At 43.6% G+C, this 20,565-nt stretch overlaps 1 protein-coding gene across 1 annotated transcript; it reads right to left on the bottom strand.

Moving 5' to 3' along the window:
- Positions 1–8,959: 8,959 nt before the first annotated feature.
- LOC121552528 (melanocortin-2 receptor accessory protein 2A-like) lies at positions 8,960–18,420 on the bottom strand. Its single transcript, XM_041865483.1, has 4 exons — positions 18,223–18,420; positions 17,896–18,055; positions 16,703–16,802; positions 8,960–9,422 (listed from the first exon to the last, which is right to left on the bottom strand). The coding sequence occupies exons 2-4, from the start codon at positions 18,020–18,022 to the stop codon at positions 8,960–8,962; spliced, it is 690 nt and encodes a 229-aa protein (XP_041721417.1). The 5' UTR covers positions 18,023–18,055; positions 18,223–18,420.
- Between the last annotated feature and the right edge of the window lie 2,145 nt (positions 18,421–20,565).

The raw sequence follows: 20,565 nt of genomic DNA, 5'->3' as shown, positions 1-20,565 counted from the left end.
GATTTTTTTCCCTCATTTTGTCTGTCATAGTTGACGTGTACCTATGATGAAAATTACAGGCCTCTCTCATCTTTTTAAGTGGGAGAACTTGCACAATTGGCGGCTGACTAAATACTTTTTTCCCCCACTGTATTTATATATTTGCGAGAAAAAAAACATATGGGGGATTGGAAGTGATGCAGACAATTACATTGATGGAAGTGACAATCTATCTGATATATTAAAGCTGATCTACCCACAAAAAAAAGGACCACACTTCTCAATCGAAGCAGGAGTTCGTAGGGTGAAGTTACCTCTAGACACTGATCTTGAGTCAGTTTATCATGTTCACCACTCTTGGTTAAGGTTAGGATTGGGGGATGGAGAAGCTGATCCTAGAGCTGAGCTCAGGGAATCTCATGGTCAACATGTGGGGTGGAAAATAAATGGTCATAATAACAAAAAGCAGGCATTCACATTTCTAATGTGGAACTCATTGTCAGAGTACTGAAATTATTTTTAAGGCCGATTATGAATACTGTATTTTAGCCACAAGGACAATGATTCACTCAAAGGACAAAGATACACTCAAAGTCTTAAAATGTGTGTGTGTGTGTGTGTGTGTGTGTGTGTGTGTGTGTGTGTGTGTGTGTGTGTGTGTGTGTGTGTGTGTGTGCACAAAATGTGATGTAGTAGACCAGTCAGTAGACCAGTCAGTAGACCAGTCACCGGTAACCACCCACCCTCTTCCATCCATTCATTGATTGTCTTTCCAGACTGGATTCTGCTTTGCTGACCTAAACAGAACTCATTACTTTGGGAGAGGATGACGTCTGAGTCCCAAATGGCACCCTATTCCCTTTATAGTGCACTACTTTTGACAAGACCCATTGTGACTATGGAAGAATAGGGTGCCACGAAGGCTGATGGAAAACTTCGTTCAGAGGAGATGTAAGAACGCCTGACTCCACCCCTCCCACTCAGTCCCGGGTTGCCATAGAAACATTACTTCTCGAACAATAAACACAGTGATTAGTTCTGAACTTCTGCATTTATTCAACAGAGAGTATACTCTGTATTCAGTTTCCACAAATCATTCAACACCAACTGTGTCCCTGCTATGAAACTTTTCAAATCAAGTTGCATATGTAAACCGTCTCTTAGCTTGTTTACGTTATCGCATTTGAATTTAAAAAGCTCAAAGAGTGGGTAACAAAATTGTAGAATCCAGAGCCTGTATTCATAAAGCATCTCAGACTAGGAGAGCTTATAGGATCAGTTTTGCCTTTTAGATCACAATGAATAAGATTATATGAACAGGTGTGAACTGATCCTAGATCTGAGAAGCTTTCTGAATACGGACCCTGGTAGACCCTGGCGCTTGAAACACCAGGATTGTGGGTTCGATTCCCAAGGCCACCCATACGTAAAATGTATGCACACATGACTGTAAGTTGCTTTGGATAAAAGCGTCTGCTAAATTGCATGTATTTTATTTTATTACTATACATGTACAGTGCCTTCGGAAAGTATTCAGACCCCTTGACTTTTTCCATATTTTGTTACGTTACAGCCTTATTCTAAAATGTATTCATTGCTTTTTTTCCTCATCAATCTACACACAATACCCTATGATGACAAAGCAAAAACAGTTTTTTAGAAATTCTTGCTAATTTATCCCCCCCCCCAAAAATGGAAATATAACATTTACATAAGTATTCAGACCCTTTACCCAGTACTTTGTTGAAGCACCTTTGGCAGCGATTACAGCATTGAGTCTTCTTGGGTATGATGCTACAAGCTTGGCACACCTGTATTTGAGGAGTTTCTCCCATTATTCTCTGCAGATCCTCTCAAGCTCTGTCAGGTTGGATGGGGAACGTTGCTGCACAGCTATTTTCAGGTCTCTCCAGAGATGTTCGATCGGGTTCAAGTCCGGGCTCTGGCTGGACCACTCAAGGACATTCAGAGACTTGTCCCGAAGCCTCTCCTGCGTTGTCTTGGCTGTGTGCTTAGGGTCGTTGTCCTGTTGGAAGGTGAACCTTCACCCCAGTCTGAGGTCCTGAGCACTCTGGAGCAGGTTTTCATCAAGGTTCTCTCTGTACTTTGCTCCATTCATCTTTGCCTTGATCCTGACTAGTCTCCCAGTCCCTGCCGCTGAAAAACATTCCCACAGCATGATGCTGCCACCACCATGCTTCACCGTAGTGATGGTGACAGGTTTCCTCCAGACGTGACTCTTGGCATTCAGGCCAAAGAGTTCAATCTTGGTTTCATCAGGCCAGAGAATCTTGTTTCTCATGGTCTGAGAGTCTATAGGTGCCTTTTGGCAAACTCCAAGCGGGCTGTCATGTGCCTTTTTACTAAGGAGTGGCTTCCATCTGGCCACTCTACCATAAAGGCCTGATTGGTGGAGTGCTGCAGAGATGGTTGTCCTTCTGGAAGGTTCTCCCATCTCCACAGAGGAACTCTAGAGCTCTGTCAGAGTGACCATCAGGTTCTTGGTCACCTCCCTGACCAAGGCTCTTCTCCCCCGATTGTTCAGTTTGGCCGGGCGGCCAGCTCTAGGAAGAGTCTTGGTGGTTCCAAACTTCTTCCATTTAAGAATAATGGAGGCCACTGTGTTCTTGGGGACCTTCAATGCTGCAGAAATGTATTGGTACCCTTCCCCAGATCTGTGCCTCGATACAATCCTGTCTTGGAGCTCTACGGACAATTCCTTGGACCTCATGGCTTGGTTTTTCTGTGGGACCTTACAGTGGGGAAAAAAAGTATTTAGTCAGCCACCAATTGTGCAAGTTCTCCCACTTAAAAAGATGAGAGAGGCCTGTAATTTTCATCATAGGTACACGTCAACTATGACAGACAAAATGAGGAAAACAAATCCAGAAAATCACATTGTAGGATTTTTAATGAATTTATTTGCAAATGATGGTGGAAAATAAGTATTTGGTCAATAACAAAAGTTTCTCAATACTTTGTTATATACTCTTTGTTGGCAATGACACAGGTCAAACGTTTTCTGTAAGTCTTCACAAGGTTTTCACACACTGTTGCTGGTATTTTGGCCCATTCCTCCATGCAGATCTCCTCTAGAGCAGTGATGTTTTGGGGCTGTCGCTGGGCAACACGGACTTTCAACTCCCTCCAAAGATTTTCTATGGGGTTGAGATCTGGAGACTGGCTAGGCCACTCCAGGACCTTGAAATGCTTCTTACGAAGCCACTCCTTCGTTGCCCGCGGTGTGTTTGGGATCATTGTCATGCTGAAAGACCCAGCCACGTTTCATCTTCAATGCCCTTGCTGATGGAAGGAGGTTTTCACTCAAAATCTCACGATACATGGCCCCATTCATTCTTTCCTTTACACGGATCAGTCGTCCTGGTCCCTTTGCAGAAAAACAGCCCCAAAGCATGATGTTTCCACCCCCATGCTTCACAGTAGGTATGGTGTTCTTTGGATGCAACTCAGCATTCTTTGTCCTCCAAACACGACAAGTTGAGTTTTTACCAAAAAGTTCTATTTTGGTTTCATCTGACCATATGACATTCTCCCAATCCTCTTCTGGATCATCCAAATGCACTCTAGCAAACTTCAGACGGGCCTGGACATGTACTGGCTTAAGCAGGGGGACACGTCTGGCACTGCAGGATTTGAGTCCCTGGCGGCGTAGTGTGTTACTGATGGTAGGCTCTTTGGTCCCAGCTCTCTGCAGGTCACTAGGTCCCCCCGTGTGGTTCTGGGATTTTTGCTCACCGTTCTTGTGATCATTTTGACCCCACGGGGTGAGATTACAGGCCTCTCTCATCTTTTTAAGTGGGAGAACTTGCACAATTGGTGGCTGACTAAATACTTTTTTCCCCCACTGTATATAGACAGGTGTGTGCCTTTCCAAATCATGTCCAATCAATTGAATTTACCACAGGTGGACTCCAATCAAGTTGTAGAAACATCTCAAGGATGGTCAATGGAAACAGGATGCACCTGGGCTCAATTTCGAGTCTCATAGCAAAGGGTCTGAATACATTTCTGTTATTTATTTTTAATAAAAGTGCAACAATTTCTAATAAAAGTGCAACAACCTGTTTTCACTTTGTCATTATGGGGTATTCTGTGTAGATTGCTGAGGATTTGTATTTATTTAATCCATTTTAGAACGAGGCTGTAACGTAACAAAATGTGGAAAAAGTCAAGGGGTCTCAATACTTTCCGAAGGCACTGAAAGCAATATAAAAGCATAATTTACAATTAATTGTTCAGTACCTAATATGTCATGGGGCTACAGTGGCATATGCAATTTGCTAAGTGTCTCAACAATGTTAGTTACTCTACAACACCTAACCGTATGCTAACAGGACTTAGAGAAAGAGAGAGAGAGAGAGTTATTGAGAGTGTTATTGAGAGTGCCAGAGACAGTGTGAGACTGTTAGAGAGATGTATCCTTTTTTTGAGAACATTAAATTCGTCAAGGGACAACGCTCCACTCTTAGAAAAAAAAGTTCCAAAATGGTTATTCTGCTGTCCCCAAAAGAGAACCCTTTTTGCTTCCAGATAAAACCGTTTTTTTTTGTTTCCATGACACTATATATACAAAAGTATGTGGACACCCTTCAAATTAGTGGATTCGGCTATTTCAGCCACACCTGTTGCTGACAGGTGTATAAAATCGAGCACACAGCCATGCAATCCCGTAGACAAACATTGGCAGTTGTTACAAACCGGCTCAAAGTTCGTAACAAAAGGGAGACAACGTGGAGACAAGGAATATCAACATATATGTTTATTTAACTAAAGTAAAGTAAGTACAATTAACAATGGTGTGTGTAATCAGTAATCAGTAGTGTAAGTGAGTGTTTTGCAAGCATAAAATGTTATAATGCAAAGTGTTGAAAGGTGCCAAAGCAAACAACCATCAAGCCACAAAAATACCACAACAACAATCAATAAGGCGTCTGCATGGAGAGAGTCTCCTCAATGAATGTGGAAGAGGTCCATTTATCCTGGGACACAACCGGGCCCAGGTGTTTCCCATGTAGCTGACGACCCTCCCAACTCCGCCCACCGGCATCCTAATAAGGAAACAAGAGCAAAGAGAGAGAATACGGCAGACAGAGTGGGAGGGTCGTCGTCGTCACCCCCCCATAAAACCGGGGACCAACAAGGACCCCGGAACAACGTACTAGCCTCTGCATCCCAAACTGACAAATTGTACATGTTCACACCTCCACATGCCCAGCCATCATCCTCCTCCCCAGACCTCAGCAACCTTTACACAGGAATCAACGTTTAAGAGGAAAAAAGAAGAGAAGTCTAGGAGGGAACAGACAGGAAAGATAGAACATGACAAACCCAAACAATGGTCAGTCACATCAATATTCAGGAACAGGGCGCCCGAGAGAGCGCATCAGCAATCACGTTTTCCGTCCCCCGGATGTGCCGCACATCTAGATGGAAGGATTGTAAAAATAAACACCATCTCATTATCCTCTGATTAGGACACATCATGGACCTCAAAAAGGTGAGAGGTTTATGGTCGGTGTAGACCACAATAGGTACTACTCCCGACCCGACATACACTTCAATGTGTTGCAGCGCCCATATAAGTGCTAACGCTTCTTTTTCAATGACCGAATAGTTCAACTGACAATGGTTAAACTTTTTGGAAAATAAACTAACAGGCCTCTCAACCCCAGTCACATCTGCTTGCAGCAAAACTGCACCTGCCCCCACATGACTAGCATCCACCTGCAAGGTAAATAACAAATCCACACGAGGAGCAGCCAGTACCGGAGTTGAGGTAAGCAACCTCTTTGCATCTTCGAAAGCCTGTTGACAATGAGAAGACCATACGTAAACAGCCTTAGCTTTCAGCAAATCTGTCAAGGGAGCGACCACAGTAGAGAAGTTCCTACAAAAACCACGATAATACCCAATCATTCCCAAGAAACGCATCAGTTCCTTTTTAGTAGTTGGTAGTGGAAAAGCATCAATATCTACCACTTTAGCCCGAACAGGACGCACTTCACCCTGCCCAACCACCTTTCCAAGGTATGTCACAGTCGCCTGAGCAAACTCACATTTAGCCAAATTTATCGTGAGGCGACCCGCAGCCAGACGTTCGAACAAGGCTTGAATACGGGACAGATGTTCCTCCCAAGTATCGGCATATATCACTACATCATCCAGACAAACAGCGCACCCGGCCAGACCAGAGACAACCCTGTTCATAAGTCGCTGAAAAGTGGCAGGTGCATTACGCAGGCTGAAACTCATAACCGAATACGAGTACAGACCAAAAGGTGTAATAAAGGCAGAGATTTCACGTGCCCTACTCGTCAGTGGCACCTGCCAATAGCCCTTTAACAGGTCAAATATGCTCACAAACTTAGCTGCGCCGACTTGATCAACGCAGTCCTCCATCCGAGGAAGAGGAAATGAATCCGGCTTAGTGACATTGTTTACCTTACGGTAGTCCGTACAAAATCTGTTTGTTCCATCCGATTTACTGACCAAGATACAGGGAGAAGCCCAACTGGAGAAAGAAGACAACACAGTTTCTCTGAAGAAACTATAGAACCGTTGACGAATGGGGTCAGCATCTCCAATATCAATATCATGTTCTATTAAGTTTGTACGTGTAGGTGTATCAGAAAACAAACCTGGAAATCTCTGAATCAAACCAATCATCTCTTTCCGCCCATCAACAGGTAGATGAGTAAGAAGGCTATCTAAAATCTCCAGTGTCTCTGAATTTTTCAATCTACCCTGCAGTATGCAATTGTCGGGACCAGAAACATCTTCCTGCTCCTGCACAGACCTAGCATGACCAGAACCCAGGGAATAAACAGTATCAGCCAAAAGAACAGCCTTACCGTCCTCTGTAGACTCCCCCTGTTCAGTCTCAGAGGAACATGGCACAGTTGGTGTGCTTTCCTCCGTTCTGGAGTGGCAACTAGATAATTTTGCTCAGTGTACTGGCGCACCACTGTATATGGACCTTGAAACTTGGCTTGAAAAGGAGAACCAACAATTGGCAGCAGAGCCAGAACCTGATCACCTGGACTAAAGTGACAAGGCTCAGCTCGGCGATCATATATGCTCTTCATCCTGTCTTATGAAGATGATAGCTTCTCTTTAGCCATTTCACCAGCGGCATACAAGCGTCGCGGAAAATCACACACATATGATAACAGGGACTGAGGAGGCTCGGGAGACTTCCAGTCATCCTGGAGAACAGATAAAAGCCCACGCACCCTATGTCCAAACACAAGGTCATTTGGGCTAAAACCTGTGCTCTCCTGTGAAACCTCCCTAGCGGCTAACAGTAACCAAGGCAACCCCTCCTCCCAATCCTTATCCATCTCAGTACAATAAGCTCTCAACAAAGACTTACAGTGGGGGAAAAAAGTATTTAGTCAGCCACCAATTGTGCAAGTTCTCCATTTTAAAAAGATGAGAGAGGCCTGTAATTTTCATCATAGGTACACGTCAACTATGACAGACAAATTGAGCAAAAAAAATCCAGAAAATCACATTGTAGGATTTTTTATGAATTTATTTGCAAATTATGGTGGAAAATAAGTATTTGGTCACCTACAAACAAGCAAGATTTCTGGCTCTCACAGACCTGTAACTTCTTCTTTAAGAGGCTCCTCTGTCCTCCACTCATTACCTGTATTAATGGCACCTGTTTGAACTTGTTATCAGTATAAAAGACACCTGTCCACAACCTCAAACAGTCACACTCCAAACTCCACTATGGCCAAGACCAAAGAGCTGTCAAAGGACACCAGAAACAAAATGGTAGACCTGCACCAGGCTGGGAAGACTGAATCTGCAATAGGTAAGCAGCTTGGTTTGAAGAAATCAACTATGGGAGCAATTATTAGGAAATGGAAGACATACAAGACCACTGATAATCTCCCTCGATCTGGGGCTCCACGCAGATCTCACCCCGTGGTGTCAAAATGATCACAAGAACGGTGAGCAAAAATCCCAGAACCACACGGGGGGACCTAGTGACCTGCAGAGAGCTGGCACACTACGCCGCCAGGGACTCAAATCCTGCAGTGCGAGACGTGTCCCCCTGCTTAAGCCAGTACATGTCCAGGCCCGTCTGAAGTTTGCTAGAGTCCATTTGGATGATCCAGAAGAGGATTGGGAGAATGTCATATGGTCAGATGAAACCAAAATATAACTTTTTGGTAAAAACTAAACTCGTCGTGTTTGGAGGACAAAGAATGCTGAGTTGCATCCAAAGAACACCATACCTACTGTGAAGCATGGGGGTGGAAACATCATGCTTTGGGGCTGTTTTTCTGCAAAGGGACCAGGACGACTGATCCGTGTAAAGGAAAGAATGAATGGGGCCATGTATCGTGAGATTTTGAGTGAAAACCTCCTTCCATCAGCAAGGGCATTGAAGATGAAACGTGGCTGGGTGTTTCAGCATGACAATGATCCCAAACACACCGCCCGGGCAACGAAGGAGTGGCTTCGTAAGAAGCATTTCAAGGTCCTGGAGTGGCCTAGCCAGTCTCCAGATCTCAACCCCATAGAAAATCTTTGGAGGGAGTTTAAAGTCCGTGTTGCCCAGCGACAGCCCCAAAACGTCACTGCTCTAGAGGAGATCTGCATGGAGGAATGGGCCAAAATACCAGCAACAGTGTGTGAAAACCTTGTGAAGACTTACAGAAAACGTTTGACCTGTGTCATTGCCAACAAAGGGTATATAACAAAGTATTGAGAAACTTTTGTTATTGACCAAATACTTATTTTCCACCATAATTTGCAAATAAATTCATTAAAAATCCTACAATGTGATTTTCTGGATTTTTTTTCCTCATTGTGTCTGTCATAGTTGACGTGTACCTATGATGAAAATTACAGGCCTCTCTCATCTTTTTAAGTGGGAGAACTTGCACAATTGGTGGCTGACTAAATACTTTTTTCCCCCACTGTATGTGGAGGGGGCGGGGCCTCAGCTGATGACGTGATGGCCGTCCTGACCACATGATTGGCTGTCCTCTCCCATCATTGAGCTGTGCTCTGAGTTCACAAAGTTAGGAATATCGAAGTGGTGCGACAGGAAGTGGTGTTCCCTCTCTGACTTTCCCTCCTCCGGAAGTCCCTGGAGGTCGATACCGCCGTCTCCCTGCTCGCCGGCTTTCCCCGCCTCGCCCATCTCCTCCAATCCGAAGGAGCTGCGTCCTCCCAGCCTCCCGTGGACCCTCTGTAGCCCACCTCCACCCCCTCCGTCCGCTCCATGGCCCCCTCTCCCCTGCTCCTCCTTGCTGATGTAGAAGTGGAAGAAGGAGCGTGATTCGTCCAGAAGGGGACGCGAGAAGGCCTTGTCTTCGTCGGCCAGGGAGTCCCCCTGGGGGCAGCGGATGTCCACGACACAGTTCCTCAGCTGGTGGCGCTTCTTGCACGGCTCCGGGTTTCTGTTGGGGAGGGAGAGGTTAGAAGGAAAGGAGAGAGGTTGGGTGTGAAGGAGGGGCATTCAATAGAGACCTTCATTTTAAAGTGTATTTATTCTAAGTATTTATTCAAAGTATTTATAGAGCAAGTTGTGTTTGTGTATGTCCTTACTTCATTCAGTCATTTACCAAATGTTCCAGTTACAAAATCTTTCCCATAATTTTCAACCAATTGCAGTCATGTGTTCATTGTCAACTGTTTCTATTGGTCCAGTTAATGGAAGTGGGCAATTGACACAGGTGTTTCAGCTCAGTAATTGCGTCACCTGCCATCTTAAAGTAGGTGCCAGAATGTTTGTGTTTGTAGAATGTGCTTGAAGGAGGGAGAACAGGGGCCTCGCAATGATCAGTACTTCTTGAGAAGTCAATCAAGTCAGTCGAATGTTCAGTGACTCGAGCCAAACCAAAGTTTGCAGGATATCAGTACCCCTGCCTCTGAGCAGGCTAACTCAAGCACAGAAACATCAAGTGGGGAGTGTATTGAGCCCATCCAGCAAGAAAGAACAAGTATATACCCCTGGCCTAGAGCTTGAGAGAAGGAAAAGTTGGTGTCCATCAACACAGACTTAACAAGTGCTTTGGAAAGGCTTGGGGGAACAGTTGACAAAAAGCTGGACATCATCTGCAACTATGGAGCAGAAAGATTTGGAGTGCTTGAGAGAAGGGAAAAGGGCACCGATAACGCAGAGCGAGTCCAGGAGGCAGCTGGAAATAGAATGCCTGATCTGGGAGAGGAGGCAGCTTAAGAAGCAGTGGAGGAAGGCTTCACAAAGCGAGAATGAGGGAATCAATGTACTCCAGGAAAACATCAAATGACGTCTGAGCAGGAGTTCTGATCCCGAAAGAAAACGAGTCCTCAGATGGCCAATTCCGCCCTATCTGCCTCCTAAATGTAGAGGGTAAAACTTATTTAGCGTCATAGCTCAAAAGGATGTTAAGCTATATGGAAAGAAACAATAGATCAGATATGGGACAGATCAGCTATGAAATTAGCAGATAGAATTGAAGTCTATCAAATGACAACACCTGCATTATTTCTAACAAGCTGGTTGATACATCGGTGCAAAAAGCGGGAATTCCAGGCTTCTCTGAATGTCTGTAGCACACAAACATGATCTGGCACCAAATTCAGTCTGCCATGAGAGAGAAGAGAGATCAGTCTGCCATGAGAGAGAAGAGAGATCAGTCTGCCATGAGAGAGAAGAGAGATCAGTCTGCCATGAGAGAGAAGAGAGATCAGTCTGCCATGTGAGAGAAGAGAGATATTCACGCCATATCCCTTGACCTCGCCAATGCATTTGGCTCAGTTCCACACAATCTCCTCTGGGCAGCGTTTGATTTCGTCAAGGTTCCAGAGTCCATCACAACCCTTGTCAAGGCATACTTCCAAGACCTGAGACTCTTCAGCATTCACCACCACATGTCAGTGCCTGGAAATTGGCAGAGTGGCAGGTTGCACCCTCTCTCCACTGGCTTTCACCACAGCTATGGAGGTGATAATCAAAACATCGAAGTGGGTAGAGTGAGCGATTTGAAGTACGGAGTGCGTCTACCACACATCTGGGCATACATAGATGACATGACAACCACGACCACAACTGCAGCATGCACCAGGCGCCTGCTGGGAATGCTGGGAAAACTTCAAGATAACATCAAGTGGGCCAGAATGAAGATAGAACCATGCAAGTCAAGAAGCATGTCCATCACCAAAGGTAAACTGTCTGACAAAAGGTTTCTTCATCGATGATGAGCCAATACCAACAGAGCAGCCCATCAAAACCCTTGGAAGTATGGTATGATGCAAGCCGCAAGGACACAGACCAAGCCCAGGAGAAGATGGTATGATGCAAGCCTCAAGGACACAGACCAAGCCCAGGTGTAGATGGTATGATGCAAGCCGCAAGGACACAGACCAAGCCCAGGAGAAGATGGTATGATGCAAGCCTCAAGGACACAGACCAAGCCCAGGTATAGATGGTATGATGCAAGCCGCAAGGACACAGACCAAGCCCAGGTGAAGATGGTATGATGCAAGCCGCAAGGACACAGACCAAGCCCAGGTGAAGATGGTATGATGCAAGCCGCAAGGACACAGACCAAGCCCAGTTGAAGATGGTATGATGCAAACCTCAAAGACACAGACCAAGCCCAGGTGCTAAGGCAGGAGACCATCAGAGGCCTCAAGAGCATTGACAGGTCCATGCATCCTGCCAAGCTGAAGCATTTAAAAGCAAGTGAACAACCATCAATGCCTTGCCTCCCAGAACATCTGACCCTACGCAACAAAAAGCATTTGTCCACAGAGGAGAGCAAACACAGAGAAATCTCTTTCCAAGGACAGATGCTGGACAGCTGAATGCGGCCCTAGACTGGAAAATGCTGGCAGATGTGGGCCAATGCCTCACAGTTCCATCTGAGATACAACAGCTGCTATCAACCTAAGACCAGACCTGGTACTGTGGTCTACTGTGGTCCAACTCTCTGCGCACTCTCTACTTCGTGGAGTTAACAGTGCCTTGGGAGGATAAGGTGGACGAGACAACAGAAGAGGAAGAGGCTGAGCTTGCAGCGGATACAGAGCAGGGAGGCTGGAAAGCAAGAGTTTGCCCAGTGGAGGTTGGGTGTTGTGTATTTGTGGCAACATCTACTACCAGGTTGCTGAAGGACCTTGGGATCCACTGCCATGCCTTATGTCAAACCATCAATGCAACTTCAGAGGCTGCTGAAAGAGGTAGCCAGTGGCTCTGGCTGAGGAGAAAATAACCCAGCTGGGCCCCAAAGTGAGCGGGGAGGAGATTGAGCAGGTATAGAGGGGGCTGGTTCTGGGATACCAGAATTCACTGTTGAACCTTCTGGAAATGCCGTGGGCTCATCAACGAAACATTTAAGATGGAAGGTGCCCACTTGAAAACGCCAATGAAATATATGCCCTATCCCCTTCCCCGTCTCAACAACATCAAGCAAGTTTTAGGTTAGTGCTCACAATCAACTATTGGCTCAAAGGATTTATAACACCATTTCCTGTGTATTCAGAACTACTTTTAACTATGGTGAGCTATATCAGTTTTAGTTGCCAGTTTTGTATGTTTAACTTGCTCTGCTACTGCAGCTTTAAATAAATTAAGTAATTTTGAACTGTTTTTATTCTGTCAGATTTTAAGCCTTTCAAGTGTTAGAGTAATGGCCATCTCTCTCACAGATGGGGTTAGAGAGGAGAGGAGAGAGAGGATGAGAGAAGAGAAGATGGGGTTAGAAAGAGAGGAGAGGATTAGAGAGAAGAGGAGAGGTTAGTTGAAGAGTGGAAGGGTTAGTAGAAGAGGGGAAGGGTTAGTAGAAGAGGGGAAGGGTTAGTAGAAGAGGGGAAGGGTTAGTAGAAGAGGGGAAGGGTTAGTAGAAGAGGGGAGAGGTTAGTTGAAGAGTGGAAGGGTTAGTAGAAGAGGGGAAGGGTTAGTAGAAGAGGGGAGTGAAGAGTGGAAGGGTTAGTAGAAGAGGGGAAGGGTTAGTAGAAGAGGGGAAGGGTTAGTAGAAGAGGGGAAGGGTTAGTAGAAGAGGGTAAGGGTTAGTAGAAGAGGGTAAGGGTTAGTAGAAGAGGGGAAGGGTTAGTAGAAGAGGGGAAGGGTTAGTAGAAGAGGGGAAGGGTTAGTAGAAGAGGGGAAGGTTGGGAGTGGCGAGAAATTCAATTTAATAGGACTTTAGGAAAGATTATGAGGATGGATGGATGGATGGATGGATGGTTGGATGGATGGATGGATGGAAAGGAGAGGGCAGAGAGTAGTCTATGAAAGGGCAGAGAAGTTAAGTGGCGAGGATGTGAGCAAGATGAAGAGAACACACTGGGCACCGACGTCAGTTCAAAGTCTAGATTTACATTTGGTTGAGTTGTCAACTAACGTGAATACGTGAAATCAACAAAAACATGTCACCATGTCATTGAATTTCGGTTAAAAGTTTGGTGAAAAAAAAGACAAAATGCCCTTACATTGTTGACTTTTTGCAAATCCAATAATTTTTTACACGTTAATTCAACGTCATCACATAGATTTGTTGGGGTTTCAATGACGTGGAAACAACGTTGATTCAACAGTTGCCCAGTGGGAAGGGACAAAGCAGAAGGAGGAATACACGTCAATTAATTTATATTACTTTCAAGGACAGCAATATAGCTCTTGTGTCTTATAATCCAACATTTGATTGAATCATTTCTTACATTGTGTGATTCAGAAATAATCTTTAATAGGCTGATTATTTATCATATTATGGAGAGAACACATTATATTGACTGGGTGATTACTAGATGTTTTTATTTAAAAGGGATCCTTTCCTAACCTGGTCCCAGATCTGTTTGTGCTGGGAGTGAGCAAGACAGCACAAATTGTGCTTTTTCCATTAGACTTACCTCCACACCAGTGTTTTATGTTAATGTAAGCTCTAGTGTTAGTGTTTTTCCATTCCAGAGCCAAGCGATCTGCCTCTAAAGTGCCATGAAACAGCCTGGAGAGGTGAGACAATGGATTGATGCAGAGACAAATTCATATAAACATGAGATGAAAATAAAGCTCCTTATTTCTCCTTGACATATACCGCTCTTTCTTATCTATTATTTACTAACTGAAATCCTGCTGACGTATTAACCGTATTAAGCATATTAACCATAAAGCAAATTGTTAGCCACAGTTGTTCTGCAGTGCAGTAGGTAAGACGGTTGGATTTGATCAAGGAGGGATTGGTCTTTGGCTCTTTCTCAATTGTCTAAAAATCTGCTCTTTCCTCTGGTCTTCTTCATTTGCACTGATTAGAAAATACTTGGCAGGTGAAAACAATATGGTGGAAGCTCATCATTAGCCTGGCTTTCACCTGCTCAATTATTTTATATTAGTGCAGATTGTGGTGTATTGAGAAATGTATTATGTGTTAATGAGTTTAGATTTTAAATGGTCGCAAATTGCCAATGGGATTTGTATGCAGGGGTTGAGTTATTTGAATTAACAAAATGACAATGGGGTTTCCGTTCTTGCTCTGAAGTGATTGGATTACGTGATGCAAGGGCGGGAAAAGCTCAATGACATATTGTGGAGTTGGCCTGAAGACAATGTAGAGAGTGGTCCACTGGAATGTGTTAAGGAGAACATGAAATAAATCTGCTCTGGTTATTATGTACGCTTTGGAGTCTTCAGTAAAAGAACCCAGCATCTTAGGATGCAACACAGATGACGGAGAGGAGGGGACAGACTGAGACAATTGAGAAAAAGGCCTTGAAACCACAATGCTAGTTTCTGGGGCTGTCCATGGTGCTGGAAAGGCTCCCAGCAAAGGGGGGAGAGGTAAGGGGTAGAGGAGTTCCAGGGTTTCAGGGGAAAAGGGGGAACGTAAAGTTGAAGTTGGAAGTTTACATACACTTAGGTTGGAGTCATTAAAACTCGTTTTTCAACCACTCCACAAATTTCTTGTTAACAAACTATCGTGTTGGCAAGTCGGTTAGGACAACTACTTTGTGCATGACACAAGTAATTTTTCCAACAATTGTTTACAGACAGATTATTTCACTTATAATTCACTGTATCACAATTCCAGTGGGTCAGAGGTTTACATTCACTAAGTTGACGGTGCCTTTAAACAACTTGGAAAATTCCAGAAAATTATGTCATGGCTTTAGAAGCTTCTGATAGGATAATTTACATAATTTGAGTCAATTGGAGGTGTACCTGTGGATGTATTTCAAGGCCTACCTTCACACTCAGTGCCTCTTTGCTTGACATCATGGGAAAATTTAAAGAAATCAGCCAAGACCTCAGAAAAAAGATTGTAGACCTCCACAAGTCTGGTTCATCCTTGGGAGCAATTTCCAAACGCCGGAAGATACCACGTTCATCTGTACAAACAATAGTACGCAAGTATAAACACCATGGGACCACGCAGCCGTCATACCGCTCAGGAAGGAGACGCGTTCTGTCTCCTAGAGATGAACGTACTTTGGTGTGAAAAGTGCAAATCAATCCCAGAACAACAGCAAAGGACCTTGTGAAGATGCTGGAGGAAACAGGTACAAAAGTATCTATATCCACAGTAAAACGAGTCCTATATCGACATAACCTGAAAGGCCGCTCAGCAAGGAAGAAGCCACTGCTCCAAAACCGCCATAAAAAAGCCAGACTACGGTTTGCAACTGCACATGGGGACAAAGATCGTACTTTTTGGAGAAATGTCCTCTGGTCTGATGAAACAAAAATAGAACTGTTTGGCCATAATGACCATCGTTATGTTTGGAGGAAAAAGGGGAACGCTTGCAAGCCGAAGAACACCATCCCAACCGTGAAGCACGGGGGTGGCAGCATCATGCTGTGGGGCTGCTTTGCTGAAGGAGGGACTGGTGCACTTCACAAAATAGATGGCATCATGAGGAAGGAAAATTATGTGGATATATTGAAGCAAGACATCAAGACATCAGTCAGGAAGTTAAAGCTTGGTCGCAAATGGGTCTTCCAAATGGACAATGACCCCAAGCATACTTCCAAAGTTGGGGCGACAGGTAGCTTAGTGGGTAAGAGCGTTGTGCCAGTAACCGAAAGGTCGCTGGTTCTAATCCCCGAGCCTACTAGGTGAAAAATATGTCGATGTGCCCTTGAGCAAGGCACTTAACCCTACTTGCTCCTGTAAGTCGCTCTGGATAAGAGCGTCTGCTAAATGACTAAAATGTAAAATGTTGTGGCAAAATGGCTTAAGGACAACAAAGTAACGGTATTGGAGTGGCCATCACAAAGCCCTGACCTCAATCCTATAGAAAATGTATAGGCAGAACTGAAAAAGCGTGTGCGAGCAAGGAGGCCTACAAACCTGACTCAGTTACACCAGCTCTGTCAGGAGGAATGGGCCAAAATTCACCCAATTTATTGTGGGAAGCTTGTGGAAGGCTACCTGAAACGTTTGACCCAAGTTAAACAATTTAAAGGCAATGCTACCAAATATTAATTGAGTGTATGTAAACTTCTGACCCACTGGGAATGTGATGAAATAATTAAAAGCTGAAATAAATCATTCTCTCTACTATTTTTCTGACATTTCACATTCTTAAAATAAAGTGGTGATCCTAACTGACCTAAGACAGGGAATTCATACTAGGATTAAATGTCAGGAATTGTGTTTAAATGTATTTGGCTAAGGTGTATGTAAACTTCCGACTTCAACTGTAGATGGGGTAGACGGATTGTACGGTTTAGGGGGGGAAAGAGGGTATGTTTTCAACTCACTCTTGGTGCGGGGCTCCTGTCTTGGTCAGCAGGGTGAGGACGAAGAACATGAAGATGACAAACACGGCTAGTCCCGCCCAGAAGCCGATGACGATGGAGTCTGCAACATCAGATCAACAAGGGATTATGGTCCAGTTACGGTCAGTAAATAGTCATTAAGTCATAAAACAAGTACACTGCGTTGGAAGACGTTACATCATCTCTCTTTTTCCATCTCTCCCTCTCTCTTTCAGGTTTCTATTTTTTTCTCTCTCTCTCTCCCTCTCTTTAAATACAGTTAGATTTTTTATGTCCTATTCTTTAACTTAGATTTTTGGTTGAGATGGAGAAGTGAATCCAACATATTTATTATTAACTTGTAGATTCCATTTGAAATAAACCAAAGCTTGAAACCCTAGGACTATACGTATTGCCTTTTTTTTTAAAATCCTGGCCTGAATTTAAACAATAGCTGTTGATGACTTTCCAAATGCTTTAGGCCTAAATAACATAATTGATGATATATGATTGAAGTATGGTAACATTTAATTTGCTCCATTAAAATTCTCACGATAGCACATTGGTAATAGTCAGTGACAAATATCAAAGCTAAACTGGGCTTGGTTAAAACCCTGGATGGGAGACCAAAGCGTTAGCTGTAGACTGCTCAAATCTCCAGTAGGAGGTGTTGCCTAGCAGATATTACATTGAAGATCTGATGTTGTTTCAAAGGTACAAATTCAACATATTTTATACAAGGTTTGTTGAAAATTGGTTATCATAATGACATAATCCTGTGGTTGAATTTTCACCCTCAAAACAACAGTTGATGACTTTTTGCAAATCCAATGTATTTTCCACATAGATTCCACATCAAAATATGTTGACAAATGATGTTGAAAAAAGGTTGATTTAACCAGTTTGTGCCTAGTGGTGACCCACTGATTTGGAAAAAAGGAGCAATACAATTAGGGTAGCAGCTGCCTGATGCAATTATAGAAAGTAATTAACATAGAGAATAGATTAACCAAGGGGTGGGAGTGTAAACAAACATGCACGCGCACACGCGCAGACACACACACACACAAACGCACAGCAACAAATGCAGGCAGACAAAATGTAATGTACACACGCACGCACACACTCAATCAATTGACTGTTATCTAGCGTTTCGTTAAGACGCCAGGCTTTTAGTAAAATAAGATGTCACTCACATCGATGAGCCTTGAGACCCTCGAAAGACACCGGCTCGTCATCATCATAATATTCATACTGCCACACATAATCACTGCCACGTGCGCTGCTGGGTCGACTTTGATTATAATTATGGATTTCGGACATCTCAAATGGAATGTGTCATTGGGCTTACCAGACCTAAGAGAATACAAAAAATACCAGCAAAAGTATTGGCATGCTGAACAACAGACTTAGACCAGGGTTATCCGTATGAAAACCGAACCTTAAACATTTTGCAGAAATATAAGAACAGTGGAAAAGTTTACAAATGAAGTTAAATGTTCACTTTTTTGACAATAGCCTACCTGCATTCCCTTCCGAATTTAGAAATCGTTCAAATGCTCCAAAACATTTATCCAGTATCCACTCTTGGAAACCGTAATTCAGTCGCGAAGAAATTCCGAGACACAAAGCGTCAAACGTGAATTCAAGATAAGAGAAAAAGTTGAAAAACCATCACACATAGACACAAACTCAGCTGCGTTATTTTCATGCCCGTTCATCAGCTGGCCATCACACCTAGGCTATGCATCACACCGCTGCTGCAAAGCGCAGTATCAAGTAGCCTCCGCGCGAGGGTTCACTGCAGTTGGCTAGGCAGCAGCGCGGGCGGGATGCCGTGTGACGTAACCTAGGATAATATATTGTTATGGATCGGCTTTGGGTATCGAATTGGATTGGATGAGCGGGTGGAGACGTTCCTGTCAAAAATCTAGTGAATGGGGAAAGGCAGTGATGTAGGCCTATTTTTAAAAATATATATATGTTAGGCCTATTAAAGGGCAATCTGCGATTGCTACATACATATGTTGACTGAAATAAAAATGAATGATACATAGCCATTGATTCTTGAACAATATAACCTATACATAACTCATGATTTTAGTTCAACTGTCTAACCCCATCAGAACCCAAAATATAAGCTTTTTACTCCTTTGTTTGTGAACAATGTGGTTGTAAACAAACACTGTATAGCCTCAAAACATGGTTCAAACTATGATGTTGATATCCATAGCCCAGTCTATGAATTTGAGAGTGGTTACATTTCTCCAGACCCATCACTCAGCTGCAAGGTGATTATAGTTTTGTGATTTTCTATTAGTTTTTATTTCTATTCGTTTTAAATGTTTTATTTGAAATTCAGTTTACTTTCAGTTAGTCTTCAAACTTGATTTACTAGTTGTCCCCCACGATGAAATCGGGGAGAGGACTGTGGATCACAACATCAGTCCTTTCGTTCGTACTTTAGTCATCACTGGGACGATTTTTATGAAACTTGGGTGTATGATGCGTCTTGCAATAGAGATCCGGCATTTCCAAAATTACACTGAATGTATATATATATATATATATGTAGTACAGTTAAGTTTGGACACACATACTCATTCAAGGGTTTTTCTTTATTTGTACTATTTTCTACATTGTAGAATAATAGTGAAGACATCAAAACTATGAAATAACACATGGAATCATGTAGTAACCAAAACAGTGTTAAACAAATCAAAATAGCCACCCTTTGCTTGATGACAGCTTTGCACACTCTTGGCATTCTCTCAACCAGCTTCACCTGGAATGCTTTCCCAACAGTCTTGAAGGAGTTCCCACATATGCTGAGCACTTGTTGGCTGCTTTTCCTTCACTGTGCTGTCCAACTCATCCCAAACCATCTCAATTGGGTTGAGGTCGGGTGATTGTGGAGGCCAGGTCATCTGATGCAGCACTCCATCACTCTCCTTCTTGGTCAAATAGCCCTTACACAGCCTGGAGGTGTTGTTGAAAAACAAATGATAGTTCCACTAAGCGTAAACCAGATGGGATGGCGTATCGCTGCAGAATACTTGGTAGCCATGCTGGTTAAGTGTGCCTTGAATTCGAAATAAATCACTGACAGTGTCACCAGCAAAGCAGCCCCCACACCATCACACCTCCTCCTCCATGCTTCAAGGTGGGAACCACACATGCAGAGATCATCCGTTCACTTACTCTGCGTCTCACAAAGACACGGAGGTTGGAACCAAAAATCTCAAATTTGGACTCATCAGATCAAAGGACAGATTTCCACTGGTCTAATGTCCATTGCTTGTGTTTCTTGGCCCAAGCAAGTCTTTTCTTCTTATTGGTGTCCTTTAGTAGTGGTTTCTTTGCAGCAAATCGACCATTAAGGCCTGATTCACATAGTCCCCTCTGAACAGTTGATGTTGAGATGTGTCTGTTACTTGAACTCTGTGAAGCATTTATTTGGGCTGCAATTTCTGAGGCTGTTACCCTAATGAACGTATCCACTGCAGCAGAGGTACCTCTGAGTCTTCCTTTCCTGTGGCGGTCCTCATGAGAGACAGTTTCATCATAGCGCTTGATGGTTTTTGCGACTGCACTTGAAGAAACTGTTGTTTCTCTTTGCTTATTTGAGCTGTTCTTGCCATAATATGGACTTGGTCTTTTACCAAATATAGCTATATTCTATATACCACCCATACCTTGTCGCAACACAACTGATTGGCTCAAATGCATTACGAAGGAAAGAAATTCCACAAATTAACATTTAACAAGGCACACCTGTTAATTGAAATGCATTCCAGGTGACTACCTCATGAGGCTGGTTGAGAAAATGCCAAGAGTGTACAAAGCTGTCATCAAGGCATGGGGTG

This window comes from Coregonus clupeaformis, chromosome 36 (genome assembly GCF_020615455.1).
Source record: "Coregonus clupeaformis isolate EN_2021a chromosome 36, ASM2061545v1, whole genome shotgun sequence".
NCBI lineage: Eukaryota > Metazoa > Chordata > Actinopteri > Salmoniformes > Salmonidae > Coregonus > Coregonus clupeaformis.
This window is presented reverse-complemented; position numbering and strand designations above follow the sequence as displayed.